The 17,740-nt window shown below is 56.2% G+C and overlaps 1 protein-coding gene across 2 annotated transcripts in view; it reads right to left on the bottom strand.

Moving 5' to 3' along the window:
* The window catches only part of PLXNA2 (plexin A2), a 149,024-nt gene that overhangs the window by 127,271 nt on the left and 4,013 nt on the right, over window positions 1-17,740 (bottom strand). Inside the window, exons 1-3 of one of the 2 annotated variants that reach the window (XM_058855948.1) lie at window positions 12,614-12,718; window positions 1,368-2,622; window positions 784-966 (exon numbers count right to left, since the gene is read on the bottom strand). In XM_058855948.1, the coding sequence (XP_058711931.1) occupies window positions 784-966; window positions 1,368-2,555 (1,371 nt within the window). In that variant the 5' untranslated portion in view covers window positions 2,556-2,622; window positions 12,614-12,718. Of the gene's footprint in view, window positions 1-783; window positions 967-1,367; window positions 2,623-12,613; window positions 12,719-17,740 lie in introns of those variants that run through there. The other variant, XM_058855947.1, reaches the window with a different exon arrangement.

Raw genomic sequence — 17,740 nt, 5'->3', positions numbered from 1 at the left:
CCAGGGCTCTCACACACCGCTGTTTACACCCCAAGGCCACTTCCAAACCTATTTTAAATACAGACCTCCTCAGAGAGTTCCCTTTCAACTCAGAGTATTCTGAGTTTTTGTGACTCAAAAGTGGGGGAATCCCAGCTGGACTTCAAAGGCCTAAAAATCATTCAAGGTCGGGTTGGACATGGCTTGGAGCAATCTGGGTTTGTGGAAGGTGTCCTTGCCCAAGTCTCTTCCAACCCAAAACATTCTGTGGCTCTCACCTGAGCCCTACCATCCCCTCCCAGTGTTTGTGATGAAGAGGACAAGGAATGTTCCAGGGCTGATCGATCATCCAGCAGAAGAGGCAGAAGGAAGCAGTGGGACTCTGCCCTGAGGCTTGGTTCCAAAAGCAGCCACGTTAACCCTTTCCTGTCTCTCCATGACCAAAATCCTGCCAGCACCAGCAGCTCCAAAGGTTTTGTAACTCACAGCCTTCTACACCGGTAGCAGGATCGCTGGGAAACAAAACGATTGCAAGATTTCCATCTGACCTCCTTTGGTTCCTTTCCAGGACCATCCAGCAGCTTCAACCTCACCTTTCCCAAAACCTGGCACTTCAAAACAAACCACACTAACAGCACTGAGGGCTGAACTCTGCCTCTCCAACCCTTCCATTTCCACTCCTGCTTCACTCCCAGTTTCCCACTGGGAAACACCCATAAGACACAGCAGCAGTGATGCGCCAGAGCGTCCCCAAAGAGACAAAACCCAGCTCCCGGCTCTGCACAGGCTCAGAACAAGGCTTACCTTCTTCAGCTTGCCCGTCTTGGTGCCCACGAAGACCACGCTGTAGCCGTTGTAGACGTAGGAAGCCACGGAGGTCATGTGGTCGCGGCTGGAGGTGAAGAGCGTGACCCCATCCACGGGCACCGAGCCCCCCAGGGGCTGGTTGATGTCGAGCCCACAGAAGTTGTCATCGATGGGGACTGGCTGGAATGACAAGGTTTGGGGCAGCTGTGAGTGAAACAGAGCCCAGGGCAGCCCCACACACTCGGGGTGGTGTGGAGGGAGCTGGCAGTGCCAGCGGCAGGGCCACCAACGTGCCACCCCCTGCCAGATCCAGCCACCCTCCCCAGGGCTCCTGCAGCTTCCAGAGCCCCAGGCTGGGAATGACAAAGACTCCCAGGAAGCTGCACACCTTTATCCTGCCTTAACACCACCCCTTCCCTCATTGTCATCACACTGTAGGATGAGAGCGTGGATTAAAGGGGAAGAGTGCTCCAAATGCAGGGAAACTGAGGCACAGACGGGCTGACACTACTCTGCAAACTGGTGTTTCATTGATCCTGGCCCTCGAGGGCTCCCACAGCCATCACCCAGCACATCCTTACCGCTTTGGTGCACTGGACATCCTTCCCCAGCAGCCAGTTGAGCTCCAGGTTGCCCTCGCCCTGGTAGCAGGACTGCAGGCGCTCCTTGATGTGGGCGTTGACGGTGCGGATGGGGAAGGCGCAGAGCGCCGAGTCGTCGGGGGGGTGGTGGTACTGCTTCTGCCCCTTGGAGAAGATGGCAAAGAGCACGTCCTCCTGCGCCGTGATGTTGAGGGCCCTGGCCAGCACCTCCCCCGGCTTGGACAGGTAGGCGGCCTGCAGCAGGCGGTACTCCGTGTCCCCCCTGACGCAGCCGAAGGGCAGGGACACGTACGAGTGGAACTTGGGGTCGTCCTTGCACAGGCGGACGATGCGGGAGGTGTAGAAGAGGTCGCTGGCGGAGTTGATGGAGACGCCCTCGGGGGTCTCCGGCTGCACCGTCAGGAAATAGACGAAGTTGCCGCTGGCGAAGCCGTAGATGTAAAAGATGTCAAAGTGCGAAACCAGGGCCAGCGTGTCCGAGGGGATTTTGATGAGGGACGAAACAAAGTCACTGTGGAGCTCGTAATCCAACATCGCCGACGACTCCGGGTCCCGGGGCAGCTTGCGGCTGGAGAGGGTGGGGAAATAATCCTGCTTGCCATCCACCGCCGTGCCGATGAACAGCTTGCCATCCTCGCCCTCGGAGCGCACGATCACCCCGTACATGGTGCCCGTTTTGTTGACGCTGGAGAGGTAATGCTCCTTCTTGTGCGAGGGCTCCACCAGGATGAAGAGGTCGTCGAGGCGCAGCAGCTTGCAGACCCCCTGGTAGAGGCTGCCGCACGCCAGCAGCCGGTTCTCGGAGTAGTCGATGATGAGCAGCTTGTTGACGTTGTTGGTGAGCGTGAGGACCTCGCTGCATGGCTGCACGATGAGGGGTGGGTAGCAGGATTTGTTGTCCTCCTCGGGACCGGTTTTGTGGGCCACCAGAATGGTCAGGTTCCCCGAAAGCTTGTACACCCTGTTGATGGCCCCCACGTAGACGGCGCCGGTGCCGCGGTGCACCGTCAGGTGGTTGAACGTCCAGTCCCGGTTCTCCGAGTGGAAAGTGTTGAACAAGGCATTGCTGGACACGTTCCGGGACAGCGACGCCAGGAAGAGGCAGAGCAGAGCCACTGACCAGCCATCAGAGTCCAGTGCCCGAGGCCAGTTCCTCCTCTGATCCATCCTGGGAAAGGCAAACTCCGCGTCCCCCGCGCGTGTCCTGAGCCCCAGCAATGCCCCTCACATGGTTCTGTGGAGAGAAGAACCACCCAGAGCCAAGGATTAGATCCCGTGTGCCCTGCAGATAAAATTCAAAGGAGGCTTTCTAATTACACAGTCCTTGAGATAAAGGGAAGATGTATCCCAGCACAACGAGAATTAAGCAAGTCCACAACTTACTGGAGAACAGTTCGGGCTTGATGCTTCGCCACTTGTTTCAGCCCCTGCATCTTAATTTGTGGCTGGGTTTGGCTGCTCAGAGCACGCTCTGCTCAGCCAGGGAGGGGAGAATCAGCTCCAGCCCAAGACAAAGCCCGTGGCTCACAGCCCCAGCCATCCATCTGCAATCTTGGCTGAAAGGATGTCTCCTGCAGGGTGTGTTGCTGGAAGCAGCAGAGGAAATAAGAGCTGTTCTTTACCTTTAAACCCTCTCTGATTTAATTTGGGAACCTGAGGAAGAAGCCTCGTGCAGGCAAGTTCATTGAGCACACACTGAAGGCTCTGACATCTCGCCTCAGACCCTCCCCAGAGCCAGAAGTGCCTCTCAAGCAGGTGCTTTTTCGGCAGGAACTCCTTCACAAGGTGCTTTCCTGCCAAAAGCAGCTGCTGCCAAGCTGGGAGCACATGGTTAGATCAGCCACCATCCCTGGCAGCAGGGGAGAGACCACCAGCCTAGAGCAGCTTGCTTGACCTGACCACAGAGGTGTCGGAGTGCAAGGATGCAGAAAACCACCGGGAAGTTCTCCTTTATCCAAAATTATCCATTCCTAACGTGCTCCAGGCTGGGCAGGCAGAGGAACCACCCCAGAGACCTCCTCCCTCACCTCAGGGTCACTCCTGGGATGAGGCTGAGGATGAGGCACATCCTGCACCCACGGTGTCCCAACAGTTCCACCATGGGAACCCTGCCCTGCAGCTCTGATCCCCTGCCAGGGCAGGAGGCTGTTCTCTCGCCCCCATCTGATGGCTGCTGCTCTTGCTTTGGTTTATTTAAATTTACAACAATTCCTGGTGCTGCAAAGCCACCCTGAGTGTCACCAAAGAGCCGCTCTTTAGCTCATTCCCTCCGGGAGCTGGAGACGGCCGCTCCTGAGAGGTGACAGAGGAGCTCTGTCCCTGCGCTGCCATCCCCGTGTCACTGACAGGAGACACGACAGGAGACAGGCAGCGGTAATGGCTTCCTCATTCTGCTCAGGGACAACTTCCCCAGCTGCTTCCCTCCGGCTGCCAGGCTCGGCGCTCCCACCTCGGGCTGTGGCAGTTTGTCTGTCCCAGGGAGGACACGGGCCCTGCCACCCCTCGCTGCTCTGGCACAGAACAGCTGCCCCTGCTGCCTTCCCAAGCACAGCAGGACCGGGGACTCCCTGGCTCTTCCCACCACATTTAACACCCCAGCACCATTCCCTGAGCCAGAATCTTTCCAAATGGAACGGACCAAAGGGCTCCCAGGGGTCAGGGATCCTCTCCGTGCTGGTGACACATGGTGACGCCCAGCACGGGGCTCAGAGCAGCTTTGCCTGGAACCCCACAGTGCCCCAAGCCCTGGGACATGTCCCCTACAGGCTCTGGTTCAAGGGGAGCCCCAAATGGAGAGATCCCACTGAGGAGGGTGAGGTGCTGGAAAGCTCTGCACTCACAACGCTCCTGCTCAGCAGCTCCTGATTCTCACAGAGCTGTTCCATGGCAAAGTGAGACAAGGACGGTGCAGGCTGGGAATGAATGCACCTAAAGAACTGAACTTTACACACATCTGCCTGTGTGGGACCACAGCAGCTTTAGATCTTTTCCAGCGATGTTTCCATCCCGAGCTGGTCCAAACTCAGCGTGCGTGGAGCTGCTCTGCTGGAGCCCAGCCCCGCTGCCCTTCCAGAGAAAGCTTTGCAGAGCATTTCTGAGCAGTTACTGCCAACAGCAGCACAGATCACGCCTTTCAAACATGATCTGAACACCACAGACCCTGGCCTGAGCTGCCATCCTACCCAGCCATCCCTGGATTCCGTCACTTAAACATGATCTGAACACCACAGACCCTGGCCTGAGCTGCCATCCTACCCAGCCATCCCTGGATCCCGTCACCCCCGGGGCTGGGGGACAAGGTGAGGCACAGAGCTCAGCGAGACAGACACCAAACAGCCAGAGCAGCCGCTCCCTCTGAGGGTCTCCTGGATTCTGGGGAGGAATTCCTGCCTCACAGAGTGGGGAGAGGTTGGCAGAGGTTGCCAGCTGTGGCTGCCACATCCCTGAAGTGCTCAAAGCTTGTTTGGATGGGGTTTGGAGCAGCCTGGGGTGGTGGAAGTTGTCCCTGCATGGGCTTGAAGTCCCTCCCTCCTCAAACCATCCCTGTGGAGGAGGCCAAACACCTGGGGAGTTAAACACCAACAGAATGGGTGATTTTAACTCTGATCCTTAATACCATTTGATCATTAATTTTTCCTCTCTTTCTTTTCTTTTTTTTTTTTTTTTTTTTTTTTCCTGAAGAGAGTTTTAAAATACAGCCTCAGAAGCAATCTGCAGCTATTAGTAACGCAAGGTGAAAGCAAGAGTAAATTCAGGCACACAATATAAACCCAAGCAGCTGAAAGGCCTCAATTAGGCTGAAAGGAGTTATCTGGTATTTAAATAATTATTAGATTGAAGGAATAATCACAGGTCTGAGCCGATTTTTTCCCCCACTGTCATCCTAATGGAGACTATAATATTATTATTCAAATGCCCATGATTCTCATTGAGGGGGGAAGAAAAAAGGGCTCATTTAATCTCCATGTGACAGGGCTTCAGGAGGCACCATTAGTCATTTCTCTCATTTCAGCTGTCACTCACTCACGGGCACCACAGTTTGTCATTAGTGGCATTTTGTGCAGACCAAAAAAAAAAAAAAATACAACAAAAACCAAAACAACAACCAGGCAAAAAAAAAAAAAAAAAAAATTAAAGCCAAAACAAGAGAATCTCCCATGTCAAATGATGGCTCAAAGACACAATTCTGATGTCACCAGGGTGGCAGCTGTGTTTGCCTGGTGGTGAGGGGGCTTTTCTTTGGGGGTGGGGTTGGTCTGGTGAGCAGTGATTTATACTCAGCTCTGCTGGGCCCTCACCCACCGCCTCTGCACGCTCAGCTCCTCTTTCCTGGGGTGTTTCAGCCCCTCTGGCACCTCCAGGACACATCAAAGCATCCCCAGTGTCCTCACTGGCCCCAGAACCTGCACTGCTCCTCATCCTCACAGATACCCCCCACCTCACCCCCTCCCTCCCAGCCCCACAAGCTTTTCCCTGTCTGTCCCTTTTTTCTGTCCCTTGTTCTGTCCCTGTGTTGTCCCCTGCCCAGAGGTCCCCAGGGTCCCCAGGCACCCTCAGGGGGATCAGGCTGGGCCATAAATCCCAGGCTGTGTCCCTGAACAGACCCTGCTGAGGAGGGGCAGAGGGGCTGGCCTTGCTCTCCAAGCTGGGGCTGCCTTCTGCTCCTTTTGCTCTTTGGAACCCCATGGGATTGGTGGCTGGGAGTGGGGACAGCTGTGGTGGCAGCGTGTCCCCAGGCTGGCACAGCCTCACCCCTGCCCAAAGGGTCCCCAGAATGTCACACCCCTGCCCAAAGGGTTCCCAGACTGTCACACCCGTGCCCAAAGGGTCCCCAGGCTGTCACACCCCTGCCCAAAGGGTCTCCAGACTGTCACAGCCCTGCCCAAAGGGTCCCCAGGAGGACACACACCCCCTGTCCTGCCCAAAGGGTCCCCAGGCTGTCACACCCCTGCCCAAAGGGTCCCCAGACTGTCACACCCCTGCCCAAAGGGTCCCCAGGGTGTCACACACCTCTGCCCAAGGGTCCCCAGGCTGTCACACACCTGGCCAAGGGTCCCCAGGCTGTCACACCCCTGCCCAAGGGTCCCCAAGGTGTCACACACCTGCCCAAAGGGTCCCCAGGAGGACACACACCCCCTGTCCTGCCCAAAGGGTCCCCAGACTGTCACACACCCCTGCCCAAGGGTCCCCAGGCTGTCACACCCCTGCCCAAAGGGTCCCTAGGTTGTCACACACCTGCCCAAGGGTCCCCAGGAGGACAGGCTGCACAGGATAACCCAGAGCCAGAACAAACCCTCTGGAGCACCCCCAGCCGTGCTCCAGCCTGAGCCTTTCCCCTTCTGCCGGCTCCACGTGGCAGGAATGAGGGAAAGGCCCCGGGTTTGGCCGTGTCTTTGCAGCAAAGTGGGAACAGAGATCTGCACCCTCTTCCCTCCTGCAGCACGTCGGGAATTTTCCTGTGAAACCTTTCCGAGCACTGAAGCTGCTGCAGTGATTGATCCCCTCGAAGGAGGGACATTCAGGACATGTTTGTCAGCTGTGGAGGAGATCTTACAATAATTAATTGGGTTTGTGTTTAATTAGACAGAAAGTCTGAGCCAAACTGTCTGATGGAAGCTTCTCCAAGGTCTGGGGTGTTTCCAGCATGGATCAGAGATCTGGGTGCTCAGTGCTGGCCAGCCCCACTCCAGCAGATCCCCCTTGGGCAGCAGAAAGCTCCCTGCCCACTCACACAGCCCTTGGTGCAGAGAAGCCTTGGTGCATCCATGGATTCCCTGGATCTCCTGGAGCTGGGAGCTGTGGAACTCCTCCCTCCAGACCAGTGCCCACCAGCCAGACCCCCAGGGAAGCTCCTGCCAGCTTGGTGTGCGTAACTGGAATTCTGCAACACGAGGACGGCTCCTACCCCCTCTTCCTGGCCTTTTCTAGCTCATATTTTGACTCCAACAACAAGAAGAACAAGTTGTAAATCACCAGTGAAGGGCCTGGAGTCGGCTCTGAGGTTTCTCCACGGGGATGACAAATAACAACCTTTTCCTAAAACACAACCTGAACCCTTTGGAGCAAAATGCACCTTCCTGGCTCTCCCTGTCCCTGCTCTGTGCTGGCAGGCAGGAGCAGGACCTGTGCCAGGAGCTGCTCATTCCCAGGGATGCCATTCCACAGCCCCAGCAGCGTTCTGAGAAAGAGTTAAGAGGGCAAAACACAGCATTGTGATTATTGCTTCCTCCAGGCCTGGGACAAGGAAGAGGAGGGGAAGAACAGAGCCCAGCCACCAAAAGGCATTTCCCTGATAACAAACACCATCAGAGGAATTATGCACAAAATGTGTCCCGAGCCCAGATATTTGTTTATTCAACACACACTGTGCAAAGCTCTCCCCTCCACCTCCCTCCTGTGCACACACAGGTCCAGGGAAACAGAAAATGCAGGGAGAGCCCTGCAGCTGCAGTCTGGAGGGACACAGCACATCCGAGGCCACCCCTGCCTGTCCCAGACCTGCTGGACACGTTGTGCTCCTCAGTTCCCATCCCCAGGGAGACCCAGAGCGGCAGCACAGCTGTGGCTGTCACCCAGCTGTGCCTCACAGCTGGAGTGCTTTAACCCAGCAGCCCCACAGGGAGATCCATGTCCAAGCTGGGACACCTCGGTGGCAGAAATGAGAAACCTTCTCTGACACTTGACACCTGCTCTCTGAGAAACCACAGCTGGCAGCGGCTGAGTGCACTGCTGTGAAATAACTCATAAATGACCTTGCTTGGAGAGGGGAGCAGGGCAGGGAGGGCTCCATTCCCCAGGCAGTCCCCGAGGACAGGTCTGAGGCTGGTGACAACCTGACGTGCTGGGGCACGGAGCAGAACGGACCCTGATTTTCCAGGCTGCCTTGATGTCTGACACCGAGGGGAAATTTAACACTTGTGAAGTTTCACAGCTGCTTTAGTCAAGTTCTGGGGAGGCTCGGGTTCAGCCCAACCTGTGTAAACAGGTCACTGGCTTTGGATAATGTTGGAAGGGTAAGAGTGGGACAGAGAGCTGTGTCTAACGCAGCCTCCTGCTGTTACAGCCATCATGCAGTGGTGCTTCTCTAAAGGGTCCTCAAGGACCCCCAGGAACAGAATCCACAACCCCTGCAGGCAATCTAGGTCAGTTTTGTGTGCCTCAGAAAGTGCTTTTCCTGGTTTCCTACCTGAGTCCTGATGGACTGAGCTTTATCCACCTCTCCACCCGTGCACCTGAGCATCGCTTGATTATTCATGGCCTTTATTCCCAACAAAATGGAATTTAACGGCTGCTGACCTTAGGTGCAAGCAGATTAAACGATGAAATGATTTGCCCAAGGCTAAGCAAAAGGTCCCAGTGGCAAGGCAGGGAGTTTTATCTCCCGAGCCTGAGCCCAGCGCTGTGTCCCCAGGTGACATCCAGCTGCAGTTTATTACAAGAGAATATTACAGAGCAGCACGAGGGAGGATCACAGAGCGGCCACCGAACTGCAGGAGAAAAATAAGCAGCGGCTTCTCCTGGCCTCACTCCAAGCACACCACAGGCAAGTGAAGAACCCCAGCTCCAAATTAAATGGGTCCCCAGCCACTCCATTAAACAGAAATCCTGCAACAGAAGTCCTTTGGCTGTGCCAGCCCCTTGCAGCGAGCCGTGTTCGTTATCCCCCGCTCCCTCCGGCACCAGATGTATTTACACAGTGGCCACAGCGCTGTTACCTAAGTAAAGCAGGAAATGGTACATTTGTTAAAATCAGGTTCTGAGCTGCTGGGTCCCCAGCTGAGCAGCGCTGGATCTGTCTCAGCCAGCGGTGCTGGGGTTGTGGGGAGCTCGGCGCTGTCTGGGAGCACCTCTGGGCATGTTTGGGGCTCTCTGTGGCTCCAGAGCGGGGCTGTGTGCTGGGGTTGGCACCGAGCTGAGCCTGCTCACACCCAGACCTGGGGAGGACAGAGGTGCCACAACGTGAGGTTCACTCCTCTGCTCCACTCCACCTGCCAGCGCCAGTCACAGCACCAGCATCCTGCCACAAACACGGGAGGAATTGTCACCAGGTGCCACCGCGGGATCACGAGGATTTGGGGAGGCAGAGCACAGCAAAAGCCCTTAAACAAACAGGAAAAGTGAAGCAGATACTGAAGAACCCTTCAGGGCCCGTTGTTCAGCCCCTGTCCTGCTGGAAGGGTGGGATGGGAGCTGCAACCACCTCCAGCTTCAGCAGCCACACCAAGAAAATGCCCCAAAGCCTCTTTGCCAGGGCTGGCCACCCTTCCAAGAGCATCCCTCGGGTTGGGGATGTTTCTAACAGAGTTTCCAGGTGCTTGAGCCCTGGGAAGGGTAAAACAGCTCCATCCCTGCCCAGTCTGCTCCACCCAGCAGGAGAAGGCATAGCCACAGAGCTCAGAGCCACAGGGATGGTGCCTGGCCATGGTCAGCCCTGCCAGGCTCTGCCCGTGGGCTCCCAGGGCTGGCAGGAGCCCCCAGCCTCATCTGCTGGGGTCCAGACCCCGAGGCCTGGAGCCATCTCCCCTGGGTGCCACCAGCACTGTCCTCTCCTCTCCCCGAGTGCTGGGACATCAATGTCTGCTTGAGAGAGTGGCTCCTTCACACTCGTGTGCTCCCTGCTCCTCTGCCCTGCTTTTCAATTTCAGAGCTCTGGCAGATCTCTGATTAATTCAAGCCTGTTTAATAACCCTTCTGTTTAGATGAAACGAGCTGTCTTGTTTTCTTTATTTTTAACACTAACTCTCGTTTCTCTGCTAAGGATCTCTGTCATTTAAAAACTTCTCTCTCTCCAACCAAGCTGATAATAAGATGGAGAAAGCAGCTGCTGACGTCCACATCTGACATCAGCCAGAAGGTCTGAGGCTAAAGAGGGGCTGGACACTTTGATGGATGAGATATCCCAAAAGCCTGAGGAAAATCAGCAACTCTACAAATCCCTGTGTAGCTCAGAGCAGGGCACAGACTCCGGCACTGTGGGGACAACGTGGCTGACAGGAGAGGAGCTGCAGCACCCACACTCCTCACCCAGGAAAGGTCACAGTGCTTGTGGGGGTGGAAAATATTCCATAAAACCCTCTGGAAGCTGCTGCTGCTCGGGCTGTGTCCCACACTGTGCCCCTGGCGTGGCAATCGATTGGCCATGGGCTGCTCCAGCTGCTCCCAGCCTCGGCACAGCCTCTCCTGTGGGTCCCACCTCCCCTTGTCACCCTCTCTGCTGTGACATCCTCACCCCACAGGCTCCCGAGGCCCCGTGGCCACTGCCCAGCCCGGCCTTTTCCCTGCCAGGACCCAGCAGGAGCGACGGCCACACCGGGAATTCCAACGGGAGCGAGCCGGAGCGGCTCAGCTGCCTCCTGCCTCCCCGGCTCTCAAAGCTGCACTTGTCTGGAGAGCAACTGAGTCACTTCCTTCCCACATCCAGCCTGTCAGTGCCCGGAAAACAATAAATCCTTCAAGGACGTGTGAGGCCATATTTCACAGGGATGCAGCGAGCCTGCCTGCCCCGAGAGCCCCTCGGCACCCTTGGATTCAGCTCTGCTCCAGGGACCTGTCCCACCCCGTCCCAGCTGTCCCCAAACCCCCAGGGCACAGCTTGGGATGGAGCAGCACCCAAAAAAAAGCCACCCTGTCACCCCTGAGTGGACACATCACCAAGATGGGCTAAGAACTGACCAGGAAAATTCCATAAAATACACGGAGGATCCCACAGGGAGAGAAGCTACGGCTGAATTCGTGGCAGGGCTCCTTTGGCGGACCCAGGGACACATCACAAAAGGAGTTTCCTCCCAAAACACAGCAGAACAACTTGTGAGAGCCAGTGCACCGCTCTCAGCTGGTTCAGTTTTACAAATCCTCCCTTTACAACCACCAACTTCTCCTCCAGATCCCCAAAATGTTCCTACAAAGCTCAAGGATTGGGGGAACAAACCAAAACTCAACAATTGGAGCTGTCTCTGGCCCAAAAACCTGCAGAACTTTCACCAAAACAACCCAGCCCAGATGCTTGGCCAAAAAACCTCTCAGACCTGAGGAAAAGCGGTGATTTTGGAAAATCCAGGAGCACTTCAGTGCTGCTCCCTTTGTCTTTCTTGAAGCCAGAAGCAAAGAGCAGCTGAGTTACATTAAGGATCACAAGACTTTTCACCAAATGATCCCACAGAGATGAGAACAAACGCAGTGACAAGGAAATGAATATGATATCCCCTTCAGTAACACGATGGCTAAAGCAGATAATCTGCCCAAGTGTCATGTTTATAATGGGAATTTGCAGAGACTGAAGCAGGAATTCGCAGGGATGAACAAGTGAGCCAATATTCTGCTTCTTCTCATGCTAAAATTTGCAGTTTGGGATAAAAATAATGTTGTTTTTTTTTTAAATCTTGGGAGGAGAAGGAAATGAGGCCAAAATTGTTTGGTTTCCAGTAGATCTTTGCAGCTCAGAGGGTGTGAGAGCAGGTTCTGCTGGGGCAGGTGAGCTGCCCAAAGCCCTGTGCCAGCAGGACTCACCCCCAGGGAGACCATTCGTTTCTTAAAAGTCAATTAAATCTCATTTCAGCGACAGGATTAACACACAGCTCATTGGCACAATGAGGCAGTGAATGGTTGAAATGCAACACATTCAGAATTCACACTCAGCAGTGAAAAAATTCACTGCAAACCCACCCAACCTGTCCCTGCCCAGGTCAAACCTCCCAGAGACCCAGCACCCCGGGCTGGGCTAACTTTTATTTTATTTATTTTTTACCAAGTTATCCAACACCCCTGGAAGTTCTGGTGAGAGCCTCTGCCTGTGTTTCTCGCCAGGAGTTTGTTCTGGCGCTGCTGAGCTGAGCCCAGCGCAAGCCGTGGCCACCTCGTCTGGCGGAACCGATGGCAGCGCCTTGTCCCTGTCACACAGAACTTGTCCCTGTCACACAACTGCTGCCCTGAAAAGCTGAGTTCCACAAGCTCTTGTAGCAGCACCTCATTATGGCCCAGGGACAAGCAAGGGGCTGCTGCCTCTCTCTCCCCGTGAACTCGGCGAGTTTGGCCACAGCTCCTTGGTTGCTACGAGATTTTTAAAGACAGTCTGGACCTGTCAGCGCTGGGCAGGATTTGAACACAATTCCTGCTCCAGGAGGCTCCTCAGCTGCCAGGGGAGCCAAACGCTCCAGGAGAGGGCTCGTCCTCACTGCTGATGGAATTAACTCCTTGAGAACCGCAAATCACAACAGGACAGAAAGAACCTGCAGTGCCCTTCCTCCTTCCACAGCTCTCCCAGGATGTTTTTCCTCCCAGCTCCAGGCTCACAAGGGATGATGCCTCTGGTGCTAAATCCATTTGGAAATCCACGGGGCAGACAGCTGAAGTCAGGAGTTTTGGAAGGTTTAAGCAAACACAAAAGTGTTTCTCTTTCCAAGGTGGACTTTGAAAAGCTCTTCCTGTCAGTTTGTTTACTCTGGGTTTATCATGGAATCACACAATGGTTTGGGGTGGAAGGGACCTTAAACCTCATCCAGTTCCAAACCCTGCCATGGGCAGGTCACCTTCCACTGTCCCAGGTTACTCCAAGCCCTGTCCAACCTGGCCTTGGACACCTCCAGGGAAGGGACTTTTAAAGTCCTTTCCAACCCAAACCATTCCCCAGTTGTATGTTTTAACTTCAGTGCAGATTTCAAACCTGTGAAATGGCATATTTTAAGCATGAGAATAATGGAGGCAGTTAGGAAACCTCCAGGCACGCTCCCTTTTCCTCCCCACCTCTTCACAGTTCCATTAAAAATCAAAAGGAAATTCGCAGGCTTTATTTTTTCTTCCTTTTTTTTTTGGTTCAAATAACATTCCAGGCTGTGACATAAGCCACCAAAGACAGGAAATACGATCATGAGGGCAGAGCTCCATCCTCTGCTCCTGTCACTGCGACTTTTTGGGGACTTGGCAAATGACTGAGCAGAGGAGACAGCCGGCGTGTTTTATGGAGTTGAACTGTAACATCCCTGTTCCACAGCCAGCTCCTCATTCCTCTGCTCTGACACCAATAAATCTGCCCAGCCACGGCCAACAAAGCTCTTCACACCAGCTGCCCACACACGAGCCCCTCAGATTTGGCTACCTGGGCAGGCACCCAGCCCCTGTAAATGTTCCCCAAAAAGTGAGAAAATCCTGATTTCAGTTCCATCAGCCGGGGGTGTAACACACATTGACCACGGCTTCCCCAGCTGCCCATTCCCAGAATCTCAGCCTCCCATTCTGAGGGGGAAATGGCCACTTTGGGCTGGAAGGAAAACCCTGCCAAGGCAAACCCCACCACGCAAATCCAAACAACTCCAAACCTCCTTTCAAGCGCTGCCCAAGCATTAACCTCAAAAGCTCGGAGCACAAACTCACTTTTTGGAAGCTCATTCCCAGGCGAGCAAACCAAAGCAGGGAGATTCAGGAACACCTGGAAAACACCTCCAGATTTCTGCCCTTCTCTTGCTGGATGCCCAGTGCCCCCCAGCAGGAGCGGGGCGGATCACCGTGGGCTCTGATGGCAGAAGCACCACGCAGGAAGAGCTGCACATCAATTTCCCTGGCAGGAATGTGTTCCCAGGCTGGCCGAGCCTGGAAGTGACAGGAGGAACTTCTTGCAGGCTGAGTCAGGGAGTGACGGTGGCTGTGGGGCCGCGGTGGCCGCGCTTCCTCCCCGGCGCGCATCAAGAGCCAGAGCCAGCTCTGCCCCGCAGCTTTCCTGTTTTCCTGCCCCTTCCCGAGACAGGGAAATGAGGCTCCAGAGCCTGACAGCGCAGGGGTTAAACTGCTGCTGTGGAAATGCTGTCAGAGCCACGCAGGAGCTGCAAGGAAAGCGAGCTGTTCGCTCCAGCCTGCGCCGGTACCCACCGGGAGCGGCCTCTCCAAGGAGCGCCGCTCTCCCATCCACCGCCCCCTCAGTGGGAAAACGGGATTAGATTTGCCTGTGCATCCCAAGGGCTTCCCCACACACATCCCAGCATTTCCACTGCTGATCCCCATCCCCAGTGGAGCCCAGGCAAGGTGGGATGGGCTGGTCCAGCCCTGGTGGAGCCCTGCCAGCCCCTCCGGGTCACACCGAGGGGCAGAGGCTGGAGCCACACTCAGCTCTCCCTGCCTGTGCCCCTTCCCTGAACGCTCTCCTGCTCACAGGGATTATTCCTGCTGTGGGTTCCCACAGAGAACAGCCAGAGCAGCCCCTGCCTGTGCTCCCCGCAGGGTCTGGCTGGGCTGTGACAGTGACACAGGGACGCTGTTGGTGGTGTCACACTCACAGCGACAGCTCAGGCTGCTCCCCACACCTGGTCCAGCACCCACTGACCACGCTCGGGGCATCCAGGCTGGACCCTGCCCTTCCCATCCAGCTCCAGCCTGAGACAGCGGGCTTGTGTTCCAGCCCCGAGCCCCACGGAGCCCCACAGAGCCCCAAAGAGCCCCACGGAGCCCCAAAGAGCCCCACAGAGCTCCACAGAGCCCCACAGAGCCCCACGGAACCCCAAAGAGCCCCACAGAGCCCCACAGAGCCCCACAGAGCCCCGAGCCCTGGGGACGCTGCAGCAGCAGCAGGAGGAGGTGAGAGGTCAGGGCAATATTTACTCAGACGTCACCTTTCACTTTTATAAAGTGGGGAAACGGTGCTGGGGCAGGAAAAGGGCTGCGAGGGACGTTCCCTGCCGGGAAGGGAAGCTGCTGCCACGGTGAGCACAGCACGGAGCTGGGACAGGACCCTCCAACCCCACACTCCATCCAGGAATGGCTGGGCAGGCTCTGCAGAGCCTCTCCTGGGCTTCAGGAGGTGCCCAGGGACCCAGGAGCCCGTGGCACGGTGGGGTCACCCCAGCGCACGGAGATTTTTCGGAGCTCGCAGGTGACACGGGGCCAGCTGGGTGACAGAACTGCCACAGCCCTGGGAAGCTCTGGGAAGCTCTGGGAATCTCTGGGAAGCTCTGGGAAGCTCTGGGAAGCTCTGGGAAGCTCTGGGAAGCTCTGGGAATCTCTGGGAAGAACCTTCTCCTTCAGCAAGGGGGGAGATGGAGCTGAGTGTGCCCCTGGCACGGAGCTGATCGGGGGCTCGGCAGTGCCAGGCGAGGAGGGGCAGCGCTGGCACAGCACAGCCCCGGCAGGGCTGTCCCAGGCTCAACTCTCCCCGTGCCTTCGGAGATCATCTGGACTTCTTTATAACGTGACTCTGATGCCTTTTATCTCCGGCTCTGAATGCGATTTTAGCCCAGGCAAAGCAGGATTAAATTTTCATAGTAGGATACATTTATCTCGCTTTTCACTCCCCCCGTTTCCCCCTCCCAGGTCGATTTCAGCCAAACAGAAGCTGCGATTACAGGAGAAACATGAGATGGGCTCTCTCTGATGAGGAGGGGAGGGCTCCTCTTTCCCAGCACCTCATCCCTGGCAGCATCCCGGTGCCCGGATCAGAATTCCCGGTGCCCGGATCAGAATTCCCAGTGCCCGGATCAGAATTCCCGGTGCATTCCAGCCGGGAACACAGCACACATCTCTCACACGTGTTTCACTCGTGTGCTTGGCAAAGTTGCGCATCCCTGGGAAAGCCTCGCCCCAGCCCAGCAGCTCCGCTCGGACACGGTGGGCAGAGGCACGGACACGGACACGGACACACGGACACGGACACACGGACACACGGACACACGGACACACGGACACACGGACACACGGACACACGGACACGGACACACGGACACACGGACACACGGACACACGGACACACGGACACACGGACACACGGACACACAGACACACGGACACACGGACACACGGACACACGGACACACGGACACGGACACACGGACACACGGACACACGGACACACACACAGGGACACAGGGACACAGGGACACAGGGACACACGGACACACGGACACACGGACACGGACACACGGACACACGGACACACGGACACACGGACACACGGACACGGACACACGGACACACGGACACACGGACACACGGACACACGGACACACGGACACACGGACAGCCTGCATCACCCGGGAATGCCTGGAAAGCACCGAAATCCCCCCGTGCCCCCTCCAGGGCTGCGTCCAGCCCAGATTTCCAGATTTCCAGCCCAGATTTCCACATTTCCAGATTTCCAGCCCAGATTTCCAGATTTCCAGCCCAGATTTCCACATTTCCAGATTTCCAGCCCAGATTTCCACATTTCCAGATTTCCAGCCCAGATTTCCACATTTCCAGATTCCAACCCAGATTTCCAGATTTGCAGCCCAGCGCAGCTTTGCTCCTGTTGGGTTTGTGCTCGTTTTTCAGTCGGGTCCAGAGGATCCCCTCTAGTGGGATGAGGAGGAATTTCAAGCCCACATCCCACCCCCAATTTCCACCCCGTGGGGCCGTGGGGCGCAGGGTGGGTGCGGGACTGCCCCGGGGAGCAGGCTCAGCAGTTCCTCAGCCCATTTTGCCATTTTTCCCATCGGAGGCGAAGCCAGAACCAGGCTGAAGTGCGGATGCCGGGGAGAACGGGAGAAAAGAGAAACGCTGCACAGACATGAGGATAAATCCCTTGGTAGCCGCAAAAAGAGATGATTTCCATCAGCACAACACCTTCGGCAATAAAGGACACCCCGTGCCGCGAGTGTCACCGGGCTCCCAGTGCCGCAGGAGGTGGCAGGGCCACCCTGTGCCACAGCGGCCCGAGGCTCCCTCAGCCCGGTAAATACATTTATTTCCCCCGCAGGCAGCGGCTCTGAGCGCTGCCGCCCAAGGACAGCGCGCTGCCCTCAATTCTACTTCTGTTCCTTTCCCGTGCTCGCACAAAGAGCCCCGGGCTCCTGCAGCGAGCCTCGGTGCCCTGTGCCCGCCCGGGGACACCCAGCGAGCGCAGCTGTCCCCAGGGCTGCTCGGGTGACACCTCGGCTCCTGCCCAGGCAGCCCCCGAGGAGTCGGGAGCACCTTTCCCCCCACCCCCTGTGCTGTTGTTGGCCTCCCAGCCAAGCTGGTTAAGAGATTAACACTCTAAAAACCACATTTACTCTAATTAGCCATGAAATCTTTGTAACTAAGTGAAAAAATGTTTCCCTTGAGGGATTTTTGTCTATTCATCACTGTTTGAATTGCCAGGGAGGGAGGTGGAGAAGAGAAAAGAAGGGGGGACGAGAGAAAAAACCCCTCAGATCTAATGAATTAATAGCAGAATGCCCTGGGGGAGCGGCGGCTCCTCCACAACACGGGCACCTCAAAGAGGGCTTTTCACAGCTCGCCGAAGGGACGCTGCTGAATTATTTCGAGTTAACAGACTGGAACAGCCCCGCTCCCGTTTGAGCCGGGCAGCTTGGCCGGCGCTCCTCCTTTCCCTTCCTTTCCCTTCCTTTCCCTTC

This window comes from Poecile atricapillus, chromosome 23 (genome assembly GCF_030490865.1).
Source record: "Poecile atricapillus isolate bPoeAtr1 chromosome 23, bPoeAtr1.hap1, whole genome shotgun sequence".
Classification (NCBI taxonomy): domain Eukaryota; kingdom Metazoa; phylum Chordata; class Aves; order Passeriformes; family Paridae; genus Poecile; species Poecile atricapillus.
Note: the sequence above shows the minus strand (reverse complement) of the source record. Positions and strands in the feature narration are given on the sequence as shown.